The sequence below is a fragment of the Acanthopagrus latus genome, chromosome 16 (genome assembly GCF_904848185.1).
Source record: "Acanthopagrus latus isolate v.2019 chromosome 16, fAcaLat1.1, whole genome shotgun sequence".
Lineage (NCBI taxonomy): Eukaryota > Metazoa > Chordata > Actinopteri > Spariformes > Sparidae > Acanthopagrus > Acanthopagrus latus.
Genome location: NC_051054.1, coordinates 11,843,105 through 11,858,277, shown reverse-complemented (window position 1 = coordinate 11,858,277; position 15,173 = coordinate 11,843,105). Strand labels below are relative to the sequence as shown.

Sequence of the window (15,173 nt, the reverse complement as noted above, 5' to 3'; positions counted from 1 at the left end):
CCCATTAAACTAGAGAATAAGAATAAGAATAAGCGTAAGAATAAAAATAAGAAGAATAAGAATAAGGAGGAGGAGAAGAAGGAGAATAAGAAGAATAACAATAACAATAAGGAAGAGGAGAGGAAGAAGAAGAAGAAGAAAAGGAAGAAGAAGAGAGGAAGAAGAAGAAGAAGAAGAAGAAGCCCCGCCCCCCTCACTAAATAGCCTGTTAGCCGACTCCAACACCTGTTTTCGCTTTACCCAAGCGATGGAGGTGACGATGGACCCATTGTTCCTGGCATGGAGCTATTTCAGGAGGCGAAAGTTCCAACAATGTTCTGATATTTGCTCTAAAATATTACAAGACAGCCCCTACGACCAGGTACAGTGTTGTAGTTAGCCGGGCTAGCCTAGCATGCTAGCGATTAACCGTTAAGGAAAGCCTGCTTGTTTGCTAGCACAGGGAAAGCTGTAGACCCTGCTGTATAATCCTGATTAGTCGAGTCCTTGTAGTTTATCATCGTTTAATTCAGGGAACATTGTATTTGTTGAAACGTCTTTGAATCGACATGTGTCATGGTTTGCTGAAACATAAAGTCATTTATATGTTCATTACATTGCAGTGTTTTCACTTTTCATCTGTATTTTCCTCTGCACCCCCCTATTCATTTTTTCCTTAACCCTGCTTAACCCTTCACTTCTGTCTACTTCGTCTTCTCTCACTAACTCACTGCATGCTGTCTCAAGGATTCCTCCTTGCCTATCACAGAGGTAACAGTGACTGCAGTCTGTTCCTCCCCTCATCCCTTTTCCATCCTTTTTCATGTGGATAGATGACAAAGGTCCCAGCCCTGACATCTGTACTTCTATATCTGAGGTTTTTTATATAATCTAATCACTGTGTGTCTCACAGGCTGCATGGAGCTTGAAAACTCGTGCTCTCACAGAGATGGTATACATAGATGAAATTGAAGTCGACCAGGAGGGGATTGCAGAGATGATGCTGGATGAGAGCTCTATTGCCCAAGTTGCTCGTAAGCTTTGACTTTTCTCAGTGCCTTAAGGTTAATAATAATTAAATGGTTAAATTTGTCCTGTTTATGAGACTTAACTAATTTTACAGGACCTGGAACATCACTGAGGCTCCCTGGAACAAGTCAGGGTGGAGGTCCCTCACAGGCTGTCAGGTACTGACAACCATACAACTGCTTGTACATTGACTTGACATTTTTGCCATGAATTATATTTTCAACAAATATTCCTTTCTGAATTAAAGGCCTATGACACAATCAGGGCGTCCAGTAACAGGATTTGTAAGACCAAGCACGCAGTCAGGGCGCCCAGGGACGATGGAGCAGGCTATCAAGACTCCCCGCACTGCAAGCACTGCCCGTCCTGTCACCAGTGCTTCAGGGAGATTCATCCGCCTGGGAACAGTGAGTAAACATTTCTAAACTGGTGTCAGCCAGCAGGCATGGAGATGCTAAATGTAAAACGCAACTATGCTTTCCTCACCAGAGCACTTCTTTGAAACGCAGAATCTTCCTTTTCTTTAATTTTTAATGATTATCTCCACTGTGATATTTGTGTTTCATTGATCCATGCTGAAAGTATTTCCCCCTCTAGATATTAATGTTGTCAGACCAATACCTTTCACCTATAAGTGCTTCTGTTTATTGTTAATCATATTTTATTTTGCTATGTATCAACTGTAGAAAGCCATGAACTATGACATTTTGTTTCACTGTTTCTCCAGGCCTCTATGTTAACCAATCCAGATGGACCATTTATTAACCTGTCAAGACTGAATCTGGCAAAGTATTCCCAAAAGCCTGATTTATCCAGGGTGAGAGTGTGATTTGCAGAAATTAATCAAGATGACTGTTTTTTTTCCTCACACATCAAATAACCATAATGTCCCTTTTCAGACACTTTTTGAGTTCATCTTCCATCATGAAAACGATGTGAAAAATGTAAGTTTTGCATAATTCACTTTTTATTGGTTTGCTTTACATTGTGTGAGATTGTTGACTATCATTCATGCAACACAAACTTCATTTTTCTTGTCCAGGCTTTAGATTTGGCTGCTCAAGCTACTGAACATGCTCAGTTCAAAGACTGGTGGTGGAAAGTCCAGCTGGGGAAATGCTACTACAGGCAAGCAACTCACAAGCATCCACATTGCTTGAGCTTCACAAACTGACATTTGATGAAGTTGCCTTTTTACAATATATGTAATGACTCTTGCATCTTAACGTTGCAGGCTTGGCTTATATCGAGAAGCAGAAAAACAGTTTAGATCAGCTCTCAATCACCAGGAGGTGGTGGATACATATCTCTACCTTGCGAAGGTACTGATGGAGATATCATAGCATTACAACACATAATAAAACTTGTTTTGCAATGGAAAGTACTCTGTTTCTATGAGCTTAATGATTGCTTGTGTTCTTCCTCAGGTGTATCAGCGTCTGGATCAACCAATAACAGCACTCAACCTTTTCAAGCAAGGCCTGGACCACTTTCCTGGTGAGGTTACCCTTCTGACAGGAATTGCTCGCATACATGAGGTATAGTATGTCACTATGATCACTACCATAGAGTCCACTGAGTTCTCAGGCATCTACAGATGCAGGGAAACCATATGTACTGTCTTCACTGTGATACTGTCACAGGAGATGAACAACATTCCATCAGCCACCGAGTACTACAAAGATGTCCTGAAGCAGGACAACACTCATGTGGAGGCCATAGCCTGTATAGGCAGCAATCATTTCTACACCGATCAGCCTGAGATCGCCCTACGCTTCTACAGGTCAGATCAGCTTTTATGAATAATTTATGTACTGTATTGTTACAGCGCAGGTAATGAGATGCTATATCCCATCTGTGATTAAATAAGCTTCTCCCATTGGTAGACGGCTCCTCCAGATGGGGGTGTATAACTGCCAGCTGTACAACAACCTGGGCCTGTGCTGCTTCTATGCCCAGCAGTACGACATGACTCTGTCCTCATTTGAGAGGGCACTGGCCCTGGTGGCCAATGATGAAGAGCAGTCGGATGTGTGGTACAACATTGGACACGTGGCTGTGGTGAGTTCACAATCCCTGAAAAATATCCCAGAATTCTGATAATTTGATAAAATATATTGCATGTTGACTTTTACCATATAGAGCTCACGTGCTTATGACATACACGTACAAGTTGGTACAAATTGCATGTGTTCTATGTTTACAGGGCATAGGGGACTTGACACTGGCCTACCAGTGTTTTAAACTTGCCTTGGCTTTTAATAATGACCATGCTGAAGCCTACAACAACCTCGCTGTGTTGGAGCTGCGCAAAGGTCGCATCGAACAGGTAAAGATGTATCTTTGAGTCAGAGAGCTTTTAGTACACGTGTAAAATACAAGATCATAATGGAGCCTATTGGGTAAATGCAACACAGCCTATAATTAAAGAACCACTGAAACGTCAAGATTATCGTTACATTTTAATGTAGTCTGTGTAAGCAAAGACAATTTCTCATATACACCAGCCACAGTAGTGACTGTTTGAAAATGTTCCTTCCTAAAGTTACACTCTCACACAACAGATCCAGCAAGCTATAAGCCACCGATTACACCAACCAAGAGCTGGGTGCTGAATTATTTAAGCACTGATAATATGATGTGATACAATATATTATGAGGTCTGTTGTATGAAAATAGGGTTATCCCTGAACAGCATGAACTCTGTTCTTGCTCCCAGGCCGGAGTCTCACCTAGCTGCTGCAATGCTAATAGCCTGAAATAAATGCTAGAAAATGAGATGATATTTCTCACCAGAGTAATGTTAACTAGAACGGGAGTTATTTTAGTTTGATTGCAACAGTGCATCATGCCTCGCAGGCTGTTTTTATATACATTCCTCAGAACATTTTTAATAGCAGTTTAACTGCCACTGATCTGAATGAAGAAATACAGTGCAGATTTTTTATCCAGATAAACTTTGATGAAATATTATGCTGTCTGCAATGTTAATGGTTGTCCTATATTTGATCTAGTCTAAAGCCTTCCTGCAGACTGCTGCATCACTGGCCCCTCACATGTATGAGCCGCACTTCAATCTCTCCATTCTCTCTGAAAAGGTAATTTATTACTATCCAATTAATCTGAACATGTGCAGTAGTTAAAAAGACAAAGTACAATCTCAGTGATGTTTTTGTCTGTGTTCAGATTGGAGACCTTCAGAGTAGCTACACTGCGGCCCAGAAGTCTGAGGACTCCTTTCCCGAGCACGTCGACACTCAACAGCTTCTTAAGCAACTTCGGCAGCACTTTGCAGTGCTGTGAGCGTCAGACCAGCTTTAGGTCATTTTGATAGTGAAAGGTCGGTATGTTATTCAGACATGGAAATCAACAAATGGCTGTTAGTTTTTATTTGTGTTTATTTGTCAAATGGTACATTAGCACCAGTGGCTAAGTTAATTGTGATTAATATCTGTGACTTTTGTTAGATGAACTTAAAAATCTGACTCTATATCACAAAACAAATGACATGAATGAATGTACAATTCATGGGAAGCTGGATGTTTCCCAGCTTAACTGGTAATTTAGTGTGTAGTTTTGTATAGCAAATACAAAATATATGTGTACATAGTAAAGGTAAATATTTTATTTATTACAGTAAAATATTTTTTTCATTTTATAGTCACTTCATGAAGCAGATGTATTTTCTGTATTTTAAACTACTTGACCATTTTGTAGTACCAACAGACAATAAAAAGACCAAATCGGATGACGTGTAAAAGCCTTGAAGGAGTCAATTTTTCATTCAAACAATTAAACATAAAGTAAATGTTTTATATAAAGCGTACTTTAACTTGTAAGTCTTGGTGCCATTTCGCAAATCCATTTCAGGTCATGACTACATGGAGCATCGTTCCAGGACTTGTAAGGATTGCTCCTGGGATACGCAGCTGCACAGTCTTCATTGCCACTGTTGTTGGGCTCTCCATCATTCCAGTACCTGAAATGAATCATCAAAACCATCATAATGGCTTTGTCACTGTATCAAATTAGTAATTATTGTTGCCTTATTCAGTATACAGATTAACAACTGTTACCCTTCAGACAGTCTTGTTCCATCCTGCCATTTCCAAATCCCTTCTTCCTCCACATCTCTCAGTCCAATCCAGAAGCCACTGTGACTTATATGTCGCGAAGGGTCTTGATAATTATTTAGCAATTCGCTTATTGCCAGCTGACAACACCGGAAACACAATAAGCACAGACACACACGAACATGTTTATCCATTTCAAACTCTAAATCATTATGAAAAGGAATTGCAAGGAAAGGAAATGCAGATTTTTGTGTGGAAATGTGTTGACTAAATGTCAAGTCTTACGTGTTTCTCTCTGCTGTCTACCACTGCCAAGTCGCCGCCTCTTCTTGTGCAGAACAGCCTGGCTTCCTGCCATGGTCTGCGTGAAATGGCTTCGGAGAAGGCAAAGTAGTAACACAGTGAGTTTGTGTATGTCCATCCTGGTAAACAGTGTCTGCAGCCTTCCTCTGTTACCAAAGAAAATGGAAACATGATGTGCTGTCGGTTCAGTCAATTCTCATGTATTTGATAAAACGTAAAAAAAAAAAATTAAAAAAAAGGCTCTCACTTATCATTGGCATATGGGATTTCAACGCTGCTATTTCCATTCTAATTCTGTCAGTCTGCTTCTCGTAGTCTTTAGTTCTTCTCTTCTCGTGTTCAAGCTCCCACTTGGTTAGTTGCTGCTCACTGATCGCTTGTGCCAATTGTTTCTTGGCTTCGTCCCTGCGTTGGATTGCCGTGTTGTATGAAGCCTGCAATTTGGACACCTCACCGCTGATGTCCATCACAATACGCTCCCCATCAGTGAGCTTTCTATCTGTATATGATGAAGATTTGAGTCGGAATCTGACTTGAAGTTTCAGCCACATAAATACCGGTTTACATGCTTTCCGGCACTTATACAATTGCCTACAGTCTAAAGGAGCACTATGTAGTTTCACTGAGGAAATCTTAATCTGAATTCAAAACTTTAAGTATACAACTATCATCCACTAAATGTAGGTGGAAGTGTAAGTAAAGTACAGTATTTAAGTAGATGTGATCAGTTACACGCCACCTCTAGTTACATTACATTTAAACTTTCAATGGCTCCTCTTATGACTTTGCTTTTGTTGGAAGACTTTATAAAACACCACTGTGTGAAACACAGTTTGAATATTATGAATCATTCATGTAATGTCACTTCAGGACTAACACCACAACATTTTCACACTATTTTCAATCTAGGAGTGTTTTGTAGGTTAACAGTAACTTACAGTAGACTCCCAGGCCAATATCAACTGCCAGTAGAATGACAGCCAGCACCGTCAGGCTGACTGTGAGCCGCTTGTAATGATTCAAAATGGATTCGGGTCTCACCATGGACATGGACACTGCACAGAGGAGTGGTGGATCAGTATCAAGGCTATAATCATAGCAGTATAGTTCAGTATTAACAAAAAAAAACCAGATGGATGACAAAGGTAAAGGACAAAAAAAAACAACAACAACTGAGGGATGATGGTTCTGGGATCCTGCTCAGACAGAGTTTTTCTACTTTAACTTGTCCCTTATCTGTATATTTCTAAAGATGATAAAACCGATGCATTTAATAACTTTTAACAAAACATTTTTATAAATGAAGTTGCCAATACTATTTCCTGCACTATTTTAGAAGCCGGTACCAGTATCAAAAGAAGAGATCATATATTAAAGCATTCTTCTTAATTAATTCATTTTTCATCAACTGTACCTTGTGGCTTGTCTTGTCTTGAGTAGAGAGGATTCTCATCTGTGCCGAAGTCCTCTTGACTAATCAGTTTGTTATATCCGCCATCAAAAGTACCACCTGAACTTTCTGTGTCCTCCATTTTGACTGTTCAGACGAGAGCAGTCTGACATATTTGTCCAGGAGAGACTATTTGTCAGGACGTTGCCCTGTGTGTGTGTGTGTGTGTGTGTGTCTGTGTGTGTGTGTGTAACATCACAAACAGAAAAATCTGGTTCATTAGTTAAATATTTACAGGGAATTTGAGGAGGAATGTTATTTTCTGACCACAAAAAAACAGTCAAGCTTTCTGTAGGTTTCACTTTATTTTTATTCAGTCAAAGCACAACATTTTCTTCCACATACAACTGGACATCTTGTGCTTTATGAGACTGAGATAGAGATTTCTGGCATTTTCACACCGAGAAAAAGTTATTTTCTGCTTAAACAAAAATGACAGAAAAGGCATTGTCTACTGCACACTAGCACACAGGTGTGTGTTGTTATTCCATATATACCGGAAGAAAGCGTTCAACTTTAAAGTATCTACATTTTGGGAAGTTTCTTGTCTAGCTTGGCTCCATCTCACATATCCAGCTCAACTGATGGTCCTGGCAGTTTCCATTGTACCACGTCTTTACATTATCAGAATGGTAATAAAAAGCAGCACAGTTCCCACTCTGAGGTCCATTATGGTTAGGCTGCCCGAATCTCCAGTACCTTGGATAAAAAAACAAAAAAAGTATATTATATGATATTACTATATTGGTTTGTCATGGATGTATCATGTAGTGAACTACATAAATCAAAGGCAAGTGTTGAAAGTCAGTAAGATAATGCCGCTTACGCTGTGTCCACCTCAGTCACGTTGTTAACCCAGACCCACGCACCCGGCATCGCAACATCAGTGAGGCCAATCCAATATCCGCTCTGCCACCACACGGGAGAGCTCAGCCTTGGCACATTGTCACTCATGAATTGCTGTAAGAAAGCAAAGGAGTTCATATCTTACTTTTCAAGCTTCTCGTACTGTATGAAAGAACAGACCTCAAAGGTTTCTTCTCATTTGGCTTCCTACTCTTAACAACAAACACAACATATGTTTGTTTGTGGCAGCCAGCTAGAATGCTTTAATATTGCCATACCATCGATTTCTGCAGCGCCTCTATTCATCCTCGGTCTGACCACTTTGTTTTAGCGTGTCTCTTTAAAAAAATCCTGCCAGGCTTAAACAATTTTCTTTCAGTGACACTTTTCCTTTCCTTTGTTTTTCGACCCACCTGCTCCTCCAATGTATTTATCACAAGCAGGTCGCCTCCTTGTTGAATACAATCTGCTCTGCTGTCCAGCCAGTTCTTTTTAGAGTTAGCCGCTTGGCGAGAAGAAAAATAATAGCAGGATGATTTAAGGACAATCCATCCTGGTCGGCATCTGCCACAGTTTTCCTCTGTTGCAACAGGAGATTGGGAAACGGACCAAAAAAAAAAAAAAAGATTTTTGTGAGCTTTTAAAAACATTTCTTAAATATACTGTGAGGAATAACAAATACATACATTGTACAGGGTTACTGTACAGTCTGCTTTACCTAAGGTGGTTTTATTAGACTGCAGATTTGCCCTCTGTGTCTGAAGCGTCTCAATCCGTCCCTGAAAGCTGTCAGTGAGGGCCTTCTGCTGCTTCACTTGCATCTTTAGCTGGAAATGGTCGGTACGCTCTTTCGCCAGTGCAGACTGGGCCTCCAGTGTAGCTTTGTTGATACCGCTTTGGTTGCGGAGATAGTTCACTTCAACGACGAGAGAATTCGCAGCTGAATTGGGACCTTGAAGGAAATTGTTTTGGGCTTTGGCACCTGAGGAAGAGAAACTCATAATAACAAAGAGGAACTGTGGTAAAATGGTTGTGTGAACTATCTGTCCAGAGCTGCTAGCAATAGTCTTGCTAAAAATGCACGCTTCATAACTTCCAATAAAAGCCACAGTTATGAATCTAAAGAATAAAGGAATACCCGTGGCTTCAGAACTGGTATTCAGGCAAACAAAGAAACCTGAAATTGCCACTTTGAGCTCATGCTTTTAATGGAAACTTTTCTTGTTTTCTGACATTTTACAGACCAACTGAACTGAGTTGTAGACTTGACAGAGTAATTCTGATAATTCTGAAAATAATTGCATCAGATTACAGCTGCCGAATCCAATCTCAAGCATCCATTTCTGCAACCACATCAGATCATTCATTGCCTGACAAGATGCACTTTGAATCTCTCACAGGAGTAAAATGCACGCTCCTATTAAAAAGAAACTGCTTTAAAAAGGCAACTAGGTTTATGTACATACAGTTACAGTTTAAATTGACTGATAATATATATTGATAATAATAACAATTCATTTCTACAATTGGAAATATAATCTTGCATATCTATACTTTGGTATTGTTTTAGGTCAATTGATCCAGATTGTACTGTGGCAGGATTGTGCATCAGATAGAGATGATCAGCTGTAACACTCATACTTACAGTAAATCCCAATGACAGCAGCAGTTAACAGCAGAACGGCATTCAGCAGGCCCAGACTCAGTATAACCACGCGGTGTCGTGAAAATGCAGACCGACCTTTCTCTGTAAACATACCTGGATAATGTTCACCTGAATTAAAACCTTTAGCGTATGTTTCATCTCGATCAAAATACATAGAATACAATTATCTCATTACATTTTTAATTGTAAAACATGTGTGAACATAATCAAAGATTATATTCAGCAGTGTTTCATGTGAATGTCAAGTCTCGGTCGCCGGTTGACCTGAAATCACACCGTGTTAGTTTGAGGGAGAATAGAGTCAATAGTGGTGTCACAGAAGTAAGAAACTGGTCAGAAACTGCAGTAGATAGTTTTAAAGTCAGCTGTACCTTGCCCAGATGATTTATGATGAGAGCCTGAATGCCCATGAGTGTTAAAATCTCGAGAAACCTCCTGTTGAGACGACATTTCGTCCTCCGGTTCTGACTGTGACTGCATGGTGTCCATTATGACTGTTGCAAGTGGTGTCTGTATTGATCTGTTTGTCTCCTGCTTGTACCAGTGATAAGGTGAGTGTTAGTGTGTGTGTGCTTTATGTGTACGTCTAGATTGTCGTCGGTAAAAAGGCCCAAAGGTTACCAGTATCTGTGCTTGTAATTGTAAAAGTACTGAATAAAAGCACCTAAAATGTTAGCAAAACTGTGATACAACTCATTTTTTACATTCAAGTCTTAAAATATGATAATGTTGACACTGTGCTTGCAATTTACTGCAGACTGCAATGCAGACTGATGTAACATTAAGCATTAACCTTTTTATTTTCAAATGCAATGCTTTTTCAGCCCACTCATTTAGAAAATTCACATCAAATGAAGCACATTTTGGAGATTCTGAGTCGTAGTTATTCAAAAGGCGCAGATGTTCTCTCTTTCTGTGATTGTAATGTATTTCCCTGTTATTCTGTATTTCTTTGCTGACATTACAGCTGTCCATCTGAGAAACTTCTACTATTAATGTCCACCCTGACATTTTACAATTTTATTCACAGCACAGTACTGCAATCCACCGAAATGTGTCAAATCTGTCAAGTATGAGGCTACTTAAGGTCTTTGCTCAAGGTGCTCTTAACACTTCTTTCCTCCAGTTCCAACATTCAAATGGGTGTTAAACAACCTTCAGTAAGTTTTTTTGTGTGTGTTTCAAAAGAAAGTCAGCTATGTCTACCAATTAAGACATAACTTTTGTGTTTTGTGAGGTTTTCCTTATTTATCCACCAGCCCGGATGCAGAGTAAAAAAATCTGCATGTTCACATAAAGGCCTACATATCATAATGACATTCCACAAAATGTGTCGTTTCACATTCATATCACATGTTTATGACCTGTCATGTCAAGATGGTGGTGAAATTAAAGGTAAGAAGGCTGTCAAACCGGCGAACCAATCGAGGAAAGTGGCCTGTTTCATGTGGATTTTAACAGAGGAGATAAAATGCGTTAATTAGTGAGCTTTACACAGGTTTGTTGATTGTATTACCAGCGGATGCAACCATGTTAGCTGAGCCCCCCTTTTGCCAGTTATTAGGCACGGCTAAGCTAAGCTGCTGCATACAGTAACCTTGTACAACTTTCTACGGCCAGAGAAACAGACTGAGCAAACCATCTCCACTGTATTTACATCAGTGCCACTTTCTGAAGTCATACTGAACAGAATGTTGTAATAAATGATTGACCAATAAACCATTTATTTAGTCTTTACAGATCAGAAATAAAGTAAACCATTATAATTTCACTTTTTCCTTTAGAACAAAGCCATTACTGTAGTAATTATGTTACTAAATTACAAAGCAGTAAATAAACAAACAGATGGTATGTTGGGAGAGTTACAGAAAGAAAACACCACGGCAGTGGTTACATCAGAAATGTATCTTAATTGCATTGCAGTAAAGTATATTGTGGCCACTTCATTAGATGTGTGCATACAGACATTCTGTTCTTTAAAAGTTGTAAGAAAAAATATTTTCAAAAGTTTCTTAGGTGGAGTTAACACTGATGAACACAGCTGAGCATAAAAACGCAAACTGTTAGCTCACATTAGTTGGGGCTTTTTCACAAATCCATTTCAACACTTGGGCATCACATCGAACATCATTCCAAGCCATGAAGAAGTTCTCTTTGGCATACACCGCGACACAGACCTCATGATCGATATTGTTTGGCTCTCCATCCATCCAGTACCTGGAACAGATGATCAGTCCAAAATTGTATGGGTGTGTACAGTGGAGGGAAGTAACAACGTCCAAATACTTTGTTAAGGCATTTAGATTTTTCAGTTATCTGCACTTGAGTTTAAGAGTTTTACATTTTCTTACATCTTTTACCTTTTACTCCTTTTATTTTAACACAATTATCTGTACTTGAATGAAAAACAGCTTGGAGCTTGGAGGAGTTTGTAAAAATGCAAATTGTGCAAAACATCCCTGCGAGATATCCGACTGATGTACCAGAAGATGAACCAACAGCGCGACGTTACGCTGATGATTTCTTACAAACACAACATGTAACATAAATAACTCTTACCCTTCAACCAGTGTCTTTCCATTCAACCACTTCCAAATCCCCTTCACGTTTGTATTTTTCAGTCCCATCCAAAAGCCCTGTCTGACTTCTGGGTCCAGCTTTCCTAACAAGTGAGTCACCGTTGCATTCTGACAAAGAGGAAATATAAACAGATTTATCCCCCCCCCAAAAAAAAAACTTTCAAAGACAGGGTTGCAGAGAAAAATGTTTGCATGTTGATCATTTACCTCTTTGTCTTTAGTGTCTATGATTGCAAGGTCACCTCCATGACTTTGGCAGAATTCCCTAGCTTTTGGCCATGACTTCAATCCATCAATTTTGGAGAAAGCGAAGTAGTAACACATTGAGTTCCTTAAAATCCATCCTGGTGGACATTGTATGCAGCCATCCCCTGTCGGCAGAGAAAGTAACAGTGAATAACACAAACATATCAAACTATAAAAACACATTCTGCTATTCAGCTTTTTTATGATGTGTAATGACAGTAAAACAGTTCTTACTAGTCATCGGTAAGTGGTATCTCAGGGAGGCGATGTCCTCTGTCATTTTAGCAACAGTTTTTTTGTAGTCTGTGCTTCTTTTTGTCTGGTGTTCCATCTCCCAGTTGGTTTGTGTCTGACGACTCTCCTCCATGTTCCGCTGCTTCATGTAATCGTTCATGGATTCGATGGCGGCTTTGTAAGTGTCCTGGAGAGCCGTCAAGTCTTGGCTGATGCGTTCTGTATCTTCAGGTGTGAGGTGGGTATCTTTGAGGTCGTTGTCTGTAAGTGTCGAGGACAAACAGTGTTACTTTTGCAAGTTGTTTTGATTCTTTATTATACTATGTTTCTCTCAGATTCCCACTCTTAAGCAATCTTGGACAAAAAACATGTAAGTGACACATTTATACTGAATCTTATGGGATTCCACATCCTGATCTAAATATAAACCTCCGAAATATAGAATAAACAAAGCCACAAGAGACTACAGAGGTGGTATTTAGAAGTACAGATGTCCAAACCCTTCAGCCAGAGTACATATTTATTTATTTGTAGTTAATTTATAAGTAAAAAAGGTTTAAATTTCATATATTGTATTTTGTGATAATGGAAATTCTCCTTAGCTGCAGCCCCAACCAATAAATCCATGAGCACTGCACACAAACATTGACTTACAGTGGATCCCCAGGCCGATATCAACCATGAGTAGAACAACAGCGAGGAGCACCAGGCTCACTGGAGCCAGTCTGTGATGCGTCATACTAGATCTGGGTGCTGGACAGAGAGAGAACGAATCAATATCATAAAGCAAGAAACTCTACTACTACTGTATTGTACTCTTTTAACAAGATAGTTTATCATAGATGTCACTGAGCTTTACAAGTGCTTAATCATATTAGTGCTGTTTATTAGAAAAGCTTAGAGACATGATACAAATTCATCTGCACCAACTAATATCAGAAGTTTTTCACGTGTTGTTATATTTCAACATATTTTAGCACAGATGTTAAAGAATCAGACCGAATCAACATGTCAGTGATAACTTTGAACGTACCTTGTTGCATGCCTTCATCAGAGAAAGGGAAAGAGTAATTAGGTTGCCCCTCATCGTGCATGTCCTCTTCACATATCAGTGTGTTGAATCTGCTGTCAACATTACGACCTGGAGCCCTCTCCATTCTGGCTGTCAGTCATACGAGAGGGCATGCCACAGATGGTTTGGCAGGACGTGTCCCTGCGTCGGCTCTTTTAGCTACTGTTGCTGAGCTCATCAACAGTAAAGTTCCAATTATTACATTCCAGTGAACTGTCCGTCCATGAGAAAGGAGAAGTGAAATTTTGAGGGTGAACATTCAGTTACTTTAACAGAGTAAATCTGTTTAATGTGTACATCCTGCACCCCCTCCCCCCAAAAAAATACCAAGGTAGAGGTCTAGTTCATAGGAAAATCAAAAAAATCAGTGACAGAAGGGCTTCCATCTCTATTTCACCTCACTGTGTTTCATGAGTCAGGCCAGTGACTATGACTGACCAAACCCATCAAAAAACACAATTCCAGTGTCAGTTCGTTTCTTGTCATTTGAATGTTGTAATATTGAAATATGCCTGACTCCTGCATAAAGTCAGCTGACATGATGAGGGCCTGAAAGTGCTTCCCCTTACCTAACCTTGAGGCTCTGTGTCAAAATGTAATTTCAAGACCACTGTTATTTCACTTGATACTGTGCATTTATTATGCATATTTCATGTGATTTTTGAGCCAACTTAAAAACTAGGAAATTGGGGTAACTTGAGTACAAAATGATGTAGCATAAGCACTTAATTCAGTGGTCTGTCACTGGAGTGAGTGAGTGTGAACTTGCAGGGGAATTTGGTTTGGAAAGTCAAATCAAATTAACTTGTCAAACCAGATCTGTGTTTCGCGCATGTCTGTTTGTTTACTGTGTTATTTCTTCTGTATCGTACTGATGTGTTTTCCACTGCTGTGGTGTAACTATTAAGTAATTAAGTATTATCTCCTGTAAAGTACCAGCCGTTTGGATGTCTGTTGTTATATGTACACAGGGTTGGGAGAGTTATTGTACAAATGTATTCAGACGCAGTAACTAATTACCTAATAAAAAAGCGTAACCTAATCCAAGTATCATGATAATAAAGTAATGTCACTGGCTTGATTACTATTGTGTTACTTTTGAATTACCTCACACCAAACATAAAACAAAAAAGACTGCAGAAAATAGACATCATTTAAATGACTTTAATGACTTAAATCTTAAAGGTGCTCTATGTAGTATTGAGGAAGACATTTTTAGTCAGAAGAGAAAGACCCTCATTGACTGGACATTATGCCTTAATAAAGAACACAATTTCATACCATTTTACTTTGTTTATATTTGGTGGACCCTGCCACCTTTATAGCTTCAAACAGTGTTCTGGGGACTTTATTTTCCTCTGAGAACAGCTTGTTTATTCAGTTATGGAAAAAAATAATTATTATAGTTCGAATTTCAAACTTCGCAGTGCCCCTTTAATACACACCTGGTGTATTCCGCTTCACTCAAGAGCAGAATGATGTTGTGTCGATCACGCAACAAGGGTGGTTCAGCTAATTAATTGGCAGAGCTGCAGCTGATTGTGAAACGTGGAAGGAACCCTCTCTGAAAATGGTGCCTGAAGAAGTGAAAAAAAAAAAAAAAGAAAACTCTGTACGAAGCTGCTGTTCTCAGTTCTGCATTTGTCAAAGACAAGAAGTGAAAAAGTGTTTAAAAAACTGTTACATTATAAAAGTG

The 15,173-nt window shown here is 39.3% G+C and overlaps 4 protein-coding genes across 5 annotated transcripts; 1 reads left to right on the top strand and 3 right to left on the bottom strand.

Annotated features, from left to right (window-relative positions):
- The first annotated feature begins 78 nt into the window (after positions 1–78).
- Positions 79–4,768, top strand: ttc8 (tetratricopeptide repeat domain 8). The gene is made up of 14 exons (XM_037072736.1): positions 79–361; positions 893–1,013; positions 1,103–1,166; positions 1,256–1,415; positions 1,736–1,825; positions 1,908–1,952; positions 2,051–2,136; positions 2,243–2,330; positions 2,436–2,546; positions 2,652–2,791; positions 2,895–3,069; positions 3,215–3,337; positions 4,023–4,106; positions 4,195–4,768. The coding sequence occupies exons 1-14, from the start codon at positions 248–250 to the stop codon at positions 4,309–4,311; spliced, it is 1,518 nt and encodes a 505-aa protein (XP_036928631.1). The 5' UTR covers positions 79–247; the 3' UTR covers positions 4,312–4,768.
- On the bottom strand, positions 4,612–6,985 carry LOC119005179 (C-type lectin domain family 4 member M-like). The gene is made up of 6 exons (XM_037072737.1): positions 6,799–6,985; positions 6,323–6,439; positions 5,632–5,883; positions 5,367–5,530; positions 5,085–5,221; positions 4,612–4,987 (listed from the first exon to the last, which is right to left on the bottom strand). The coding sequence occupies exons 1-6, from the start codon at positions 6,914–6,916 to the stop codon at positions 4,837–4,839; spliced, it is 939 nt and encodes a 312-aa protein (XP_036928632.1). The 5' UTR covers positions 6,917–6,985; the 3' UTR covers positions 4,612–4,836.
- Positions 6,986–7,120: 135 nt separating this feature from the next.
- Positions 7,121–9,972, bottom strand: LOC119034272 (C-type lectin domain family 4 member G-like). Its single transcript, XM_037125111.1, has 6 exons — positions 9,718–9,972; positions 9,326–9,439; positions 8,399–8,662; positions 8,094–8,260; positions 7,661–7,794; positions 7,121–7,533 (listed from the first exon to the last, which is right to left on the bottom strand). The coding sequence occupies exons 1-6, from the start codon at positions 9,833–9,835 to the stop codon at positions 7,383–7,385; spliced, it is 948 nt and encodes a 315-aa protein (XP_036981006.1). The 5' UTR covers positions 9,836–9,972; the 3' UTR covers positions 7,121–7,382.
- A 1,078-nt stretch (positions 9,973–11,050) lies between these two features.
- On the bottom strand, positions 11,051–13,798 carry LOC119034273 (low affinity immunoglobulin epsilon Fc receptor-like). Of its 2 annotated transcripts, none has more exons than XR_005079516.1 (6): positions 13,439–13,798; positions 13,060–13,158; positions 12,406–12,666; positions 12,133–12,296; positions 11,906–12,008; positions 11,051–11,563 (listed from the first exon to the last, which is right to left on the bottom strand). XR_005079516.1 is itself a non-coding variant. In XM_037125112.1 (6 exons), exons 1-6 carry the CDS (start codon positions 13,560–13,562, stop codon positions 11,410–11,412), a joined length of 930 nt encoding a protein of 309 aa, XP_036981007.1. In that variant the 5' UTR covers positions 13,563–13,779; the 3' UTR covers positions 11,051–11,409. The 2 variants fall into 2 exon arrangements, 1 of the variants encoding a protein (XP_036981007.1); XM_037125112.1 differs by having other exon boundaries at positions 11,906–12,033; positions 13,439–13,779.
- Positions 13,799–15,173: the final 1,375 nt, after the last annotated feature.

Excerpts from the sequence above, each read along its gene's own strand:
- ttc8 (XM_037072736.1), top strand. The coding sequence starts at position 248 with ATGGAGGTGACGATGGACCCATTGTTCCTGGCATGGAGCTATTTCAGG. Across the intron at positions 2,547-2,651 it reads GAATTGCTCGCATACATGAG|GAGATGAACAACATTCCATC; the intron begins GTATAGTATGTC and ends ATACTGTCACAG. Across the intron at positions 4,107-4,194 it reads TCTCCATTCTCTCTGAAAAG|ATTGGAGACCTTCAGAGTAG; the intron begins GTAATTTATTAC and ends GTCTGTGTTCAG.
- LOC119005179 (XM_037072737.1), bottom strand. The coding sequence starts at position 6,916 with ATGGAGGACACAGAAAGTTCAGGTGGTACTTTTGATGGCGGATATAAC. Across the intron at positions 6,440-6,798 it reads AAGACAAGACAAGCCACAAG|TGTCCATGTCCATGGTGAGA; the intron begins GTACAGTTGATG and ends TCCTCTGTGCAG. Across the intron at positions 5,531-5,631 it reads ATCCCATATGCCAATGATAA|AGGAAGGCTGCAGACACTGT; the intron begins GTGAGAGCCTTT and ends CTTTGGTAACAG.
- LOC119034272 (XM_037125111.1), bottom strand. The coding sequence starts at position 9,835 with ATGGACACCATGCAGTCACAGTCAGAACCGGAGGACGAAATGTCGTCT. Across the intron at positions 9,440-9,717 it reads TCATAAATCATCTGGGCAAG|GTATGTTTACAGAGAAAGGT; the intron begins GTACAGCTGACT and ends AACATTATCCAG. Across the intron at positions 7,795-8,093 it reads TAAATACATTGGAGGAGCAG|CAATTCATGAGTGACAATGT; the intron begins GTGGGTCGAAAA and ends GCTTTCTTACAG.
- LOC119034273 (XM_037125112.1), bottom strand. The coding sequence starts at position 13,562 with ATGGAGAGGGCTCCAGGTCGTAATGTTGACAGCAGATTCAACACACTG. Across the intron at positions 12,667-13,059 it reads TATCGGCCTGGGGATCCACT|ACAACGACCTCAAAGATACC; the intron begins GTAAGTCAATGT and ends CGACACTTACAG. Across the intron at positions 11,564-11,905 it reads GGAAAGACACTGGTTGAAGG|GTACTGGATGGATGGAGAGC; the intron begins GTAAGAGTTATT and ends CATCTGTTCCAG.